At 39.4% G+C, this 5,964-nt stretch overlaps 1 protein-coding gene across 3 annotated transcripts in view; it reads right to left on the bottom strand.

Annotated features, from left to right (window-relative positions):
• Positions 1-689, bottom strand: part of LOC107612772 (sodium/calcium exchanger NCL) — a 4,996-nt gene extending 4,307 nt beyond the window's left edge. For 2 of the 3 annotated variants that reach the window (XM_016314511.2, XM_016314512.2), the window contains exon 1: positions 201-686. In XM_016314511.2, coding sequence (XP_016169997.1) covers positions 201-606 — 406 coding nt within the window. In that variant the 5' untranslated portion in view covers positions 607-686. Of the gene's footprint in view, positions 1-200 lie in introns of all 3 variants that reach the window. The other variant, XM_021109187.1, reaches the window with a different exon arrangement.

Genomic DNA, 5,964 nt, shown 5'->3' with positions numbered 1-5,964 from the left:
AAACGAAGAAATCTATTGTTCAAATATTACTAAAATGGCAAATATATATTTTATAAAATACACAAAAAAATTGTTTTATAAAAATTGTCCATTGAATCCCAACATCATCAATAATCAGAGCATACATAAGCCTTTGACAGGTACGATAATTAATCAATTATTTAATTTAACAAAAAAAAAAAAAGAAAAGATATTGATACCAAGAAGAATCAAGGACTCTGGAAGAGCAGGAATGATGTTAAAAGCAGTAGCACCAAAGATACCAGGGCCAAGAATCTTGAAGATTCGTTGAGTCCCTCTACTCAGAAACGATTCTCCATGAAAAAGCATGTATCCATACACCAAAATTAGAAAGAGATTCCCAAATATGTTGTTTGTGCATGGCAGAAATCCGTAAATTTGGTCACAGTTATGATCTTCATCAATTCCTTTGAGTAGCAAATAAGAAGTTCTGTTGGGGTGAACACTATGATCATCAACTTCTTCAACTCCATCTGAAACTAATTCTTCAGAAGCATGATTTGGAAGTAGATAGCGACCATGGACATTAACCAGCAATAGAAGAGAGATAATGAACACTAAAGGTGTTTTGGAAATCATCCTCATTTGCGCTGAATGGGGCAAAGGAACGAAACAAGAGGTTTAAAGAGTGGCCAAAGTCAAAGTCAACCTATATAGATATTGTTTAGAGTATATACCAAATAGGTCTTAAGAATTTTCGCATTACATCACTAACTCACCCAAGTACTACGTTACACACACACACCCAAGACCCAACACAAAAAGGTTTTCATCTACTACTTGATCTTCGCCAAATTTTAAATTCGGATGCAGCATATTAAGAGACAGATAATTTGCGCTTGACCTGAACCGTTGGCTGTTTTCTGATTTTCTCAGTTTTTCAGCTTTGCTTTTTTTTTTTTTTGTCCTCGGCCGCTGCTGTTTGGCTAACTCCAAACGTAAAACTGATTCTGTAGAAGAATCCGGTCTCCATGAAGGCGCCATGATTCTCAGATGACAACGCAATCAAAGCATAAAATACATGACAGTTACAACAAGTCCATTATCTTTTATTTCAAATTTCTAAAACTTATCAAAAAATGATTAACCTGATTAACAGGTTACCTTTTTAAATCCAGACCATTCAAATAAAATATAATAAATGAAGAGTTCAGATTTACAAATTCATAAAGTGTGCAGCACTCCATACTTAGCAAGGAGCGTTTAAGGATGAGCCGTGAATCAGCCAATAATCAATTATTTAATTCAACAAAAAAAATTATTCATACCAAAAAGAATCAAGAACTTTGGAAGGGCAGGAAGGAAGGATGTTAAAAAAGTAGTAGTATCACCTGTAACGGGCATAATTGATCATGAGCACAGAAATGAGAGATATGCAACGTCAAGTGGAGAATTAGTTACTCAAAGTGGACAGGTGGTGTGCGAACCGCTCAATTCAGGAGTAAGGAGGAGTGGAAGAGAGAGGGTTATGAGTAGGAAGTTGGAGGACTACACCCTTTAGTGAATAGTGGTACAATTTCTTCCCTATGTGTTTCTAACATTTTCTCTGCTCTTCCGTTTCTTTCTCTTCTATCTTCTTGTTCTTCCCCTGCTGATTTTTTGCTGCACTATGCACTTGTTTTCAAGTTCTTATGCAAGTCATGCTGATGAATTTGAAGCTTGTGCTTATCCTACTTTCTAATTTTTGTCTTTGATGTTCCTGATATAGCAATTTACCTTCCTTGTTGCTTACACTACTGTTTCATTGGCCTGAGACTTTTATATTTGGTTATTTACAACTATTTCTTCTTCTTAAATTACTGTACTTCATCTTTCACATTCCAATCTGGTGCTTTCATCTTTCATGGCAGATATCAAACGTCTCTTCCAGATGTTAGAGTCGATATCGGAGGGCAATAGATCCGAGAGAACTAGAGCCTCTAAAGCCACCAATCTTAAATTTGACGCCATCCAAAACTCCATAGCTCGGCTCCTCAATGACCTGAACCCGCGTCGTTGTTCTGCACATGAGCTATCGCGTGGGTCGAACTCCGATTTTGATGCGCCGCCTCGATCTGGCTTACTGCATCGGAGGGTGAACTTCGATCTTTCCAAGATTGATGGCAATGATGCCTTAAGCTGGATTTTTTCGGTGGACCAGTATTTTGATTTTTTCAGGGTTCCCTATGATGAACAGATCGGATTGCAGTTATTCATATGGTGGGTGCCGCTATTCCTTGGTTCCAAATGTGTCAACGAATGGCATCGTTTCAGTCTTGAATCAGTTGAAGCGGGCGGTCGAACTGGAATTTGGGCCATCCTTGTTCGAGTCTCCACGGGAATTAATTACTCTTCAAGCTGCAGCAAGTGGGTTCTGTGAGTGAGTATATTGCTGAATTTGCTTCTCTAGAAAATCACACTAACCTTGAACCTCATGATGCTCTCAAGGATTGTTTCGTTAGTGGTCTTAGCCAGGATATCTGACGCGAAGTCAAGGCTCAATGTCCCCCTTCCCTCATGCGCGCATTGATGCTAGCTAGGCTCTATGAAGACAAGTTTGCTTTGCCCCCTAGAAATACTTACAGTCCTGCCAACCACAGAACCCAATTCACACTTCAGAACTCAACAAATTCTTCGCGTACCACTACTCGCAGTAGCTTACCGCCGTTACTCCCTACACCCTTACAACGTCCAGCTCTTACAACCACCAAGAATTCCATCCGAGGACTCACCCCGAACAAAATTCAGTGCAAGCGGGAGAAAGGTTTGTGCTATTGGTGTGATGAGAGATTTTCAGTGAGTCATCGCTGCTCTAATCATCTATTTATGTTATTTCAATTGGAAGCTGAAGTGGACATCGCACTAGTGCCAAATACGGATGAGTCTACTCCAGATGACGCGGTGTTACAGAAGTTGGATCAAGAAATGATAGAACATCAATTCTTAGCATTCACACTTGAAGTATAAATTACAGGAGATCAATTGATGCCTTTATTACAATTGCCCGCTTCTTTAGCACCTGAATTAGTGCTACTCTTACACACATATGCGGATGTGTTTGGCCAACCTTCGGGACTTCCTCTTAAGCGGGCTCATGATCATGAAATTTCGTCGGTACAAGGCGCTAGTGTTGTGAAGTCTCAACCCTACCGATATCCCTACAATCCAAAGACATGCTCAACGAAGGGATCATACAACCCAGCAAGAGTCCATTTTCTTCCCCAATTCTTTTATTTAAGAAGAAAGATGGCATATGGAGATTTTGTACAGACTATGGAGCATTGAACAACATCACAATTAAAGATTGCATTCCTATTCCCAATGTTGACGAGTTATTGGATGAACTTTTTGGAGCCATAATATTCTCTAAGCTGAATTTACGATCCAGCTATCATCAGATCTTAGTGAAGCCAGAGGATCAACTTAAAATAGTGTTTCACACTCATCAAGGTCTTTATGAATGGTTACTGATGCCGTTTGGCCTAACTAACCCACCGGCTACTTTTCAAAGCCTTATTAATGATGTCTTCACCCTTATTTGCGAAAATTTGTTTTACTTTTCTTCGATGATATATTGATATATAGTCAAACATGGAATCAACACTTAGAGCATTTGGAGATAGTGCTGAAATTATTACAGCAAGAGAAGTTATTTGCGAAACTTTCTAAATGTTTGCTTGGCATGGATGAAATTGATTATCTGGGTCATACCATCTCTGGCAATCGGCTTCACATGGAGTCAGCAGAAGTGCAAGCAGTTCTGGACTGGGAACCACCTCAGAACACTAAGCAACTTAGAGCGTTTTTGGGTCTTACAGGTTATTATCGTCGATTTATCAAAGGCTATGCTTCCTTGGCTTCCCCACTTACTGACTTATTAAAGAAGATGATTTTGAGTGGGCATACTCAGGCAGAATTGGCATTTCAACCATTGAAGCAGGCTATCTCTTCGAAGCCAGTATTGGCCTTGCCTAATGTTGACTTGCCTTTCAAGGTTGAGACGGATGCTTCAGGCACCGGGGTGGGTGCAGTTTTGTTTCAAAATAAGCATCCAATTACTTATTTCTCTAAGAAGTTAACTCCAACCATGCAAAGCCAATCAACTTATCCTAGGGAGATTTACGCGATAACGGAAGCACTAGCTAAATTCCGGCACTACCTTCTAGGCAAGAAGTTCATCTTGCGCACGGACCAAAAAAGTCTTAAAGCCCTTCTTGAGCAAGATTTACACACACCGAAAAAACATAGATGGATCCATAAGTTGATGGGTTTCGATTTTGAGATAAACTACAAGCGTGGAGTTGACAATATTCCAGCTGACGCTCTCTCGAAGTGTTACTTTGCTTCTTGGTCCTTGCAAAAATTTGATTGGTTGCACACTCTCAAAACTAAAATTGAGAATGATACGAGCCTCAAAGAGTTGTTGCGGCAGTGTCATGACCATGCTATTAGTAACAAGAATTATTCTTGTAGAAATGGGTTGTTATTATGGCAAAACAAGGTCATGATTCCTCAAGGTAGTGGCTTAATCAAGCTTATCTTAAAGGAGTTTCATGATAGCATCATAAGAGGCCATACTGGGGTTGCTAAGACCGTGGAAGGGATCTATTTACCTATTATTGGTCTAATATGCAGCGAAAAATTCGTATTTATGTGCTTTCTTGCAACACTTATCAACAAGCCAAGATTGATACTACGAAGCCCGCCGGATTGCTACAACCTCTTCCCATCCCTTCACAAGTTTGGGAGGACATTTGCATGAATTTTATTGTTGCTCTTCCCCCAGCAAGTGGCTTTTCTGTTATTATGGTGGTGGTTGATCACTTAACCAAATTCGACCACTTTATACCTTTAAAACAGGACTTTACAGTAAATCAGTTGCTGAGGCCTTTGTGAAGAATATTGTCAAGTTGCATGGGTTCCCGAAGTCCATTGTTTTCAACAGGGACAAGGTATTTATGAGTCACTTTTGGCAACAACTCTTCAAGTTGCAAGGGACACAATTGGTCATGAGTTCGGCATACCATCCGTAAACCGATGATCAAAGCGAGCTGTTGAATAAAACTTTTGAGATGTATTTGCAACGTTTTTGTTTTGATAATTCTAAGAAATGGTTCGAAATGCTTCCTTGAGCACAGTTTTGGTATAATACCTTTCTGCAAAGTAGCATTAAAATGTCACCCTTCAAGGCTCTTTATGGGAGAGAACCCCCCATCACTGCTATGGTATGAATTCTTCCAAGAGGACGAGCCTTTCTTGCAAGAAACCAACTACTTGACCAGCTAAAGCTCAATCTGGTGCGATCCCAGCAATACATGAAGCATTCTACGGATAAGAATGCAGAAAAGTTTTGAAGGGCCTATCCCAAATTCAACCTTGAGGGTAAGGTTGCTCTTGTAGCGGAGGGTAATGTAAGAGGCATAATTGACCTTGAGCACAGAAATGAAAGCCATGCAACGTCAAATGGAGAATTAGTTACTCAAAGTGAACAGGTGGCATGTGAACTGCTCAATTCGGGACTTAGGAAGAGTGGAAGAGAGAGGGTTATGAGTAGGAGGTTGGAAGGCTACATCCTTTAGTGAATAGTGGTACAATTTCTTCCTTTCTATTTCTGACATTCTCTCTGCTCTTCCTTTTCTTTCTCTTCTATCTTCTTGTTCTTCTCCTACTAATTTTCTGCTGCACTACGCACTTATTTTCAAGTTCTTATGCAAGTTGTGCTGATGAATTTGAAGCTTGTGCCTATCCTACTTTCTAATTTGAAGCTTGTTGCTTATACTACTGTTTCATTGGTCTGAGACTTCTATATTTAGTTATATACAACTATCTCTTCTTCTTAAATTATTGTTACTTCATCTTTCATCTTCCGGCACCAAAGATACTAGGAATACGGAGTAAGAGTAAAACCACATACTGATATATATATATATATATATATATCAGTTGCTTAGAAGTTCTAAAAAC

This window comes from Arachis ipaensis, chromosome B08, assembly GCF_000816755.2.
Source record: "Arachis ipaensis cultivar K30076 chromosome B08, Araip1.1, whole genome shotgun sequence".
Taxonomy (NCBI): Eukaryota; Viridiplantae; Streptophyta; class Magnoliopsida; order Fabales; family Fabaceae; genus Arachis; species Arachis ipaensis.
This window is presented reverse-complemented; position numbering and strand designations above follow the sequence as displayed.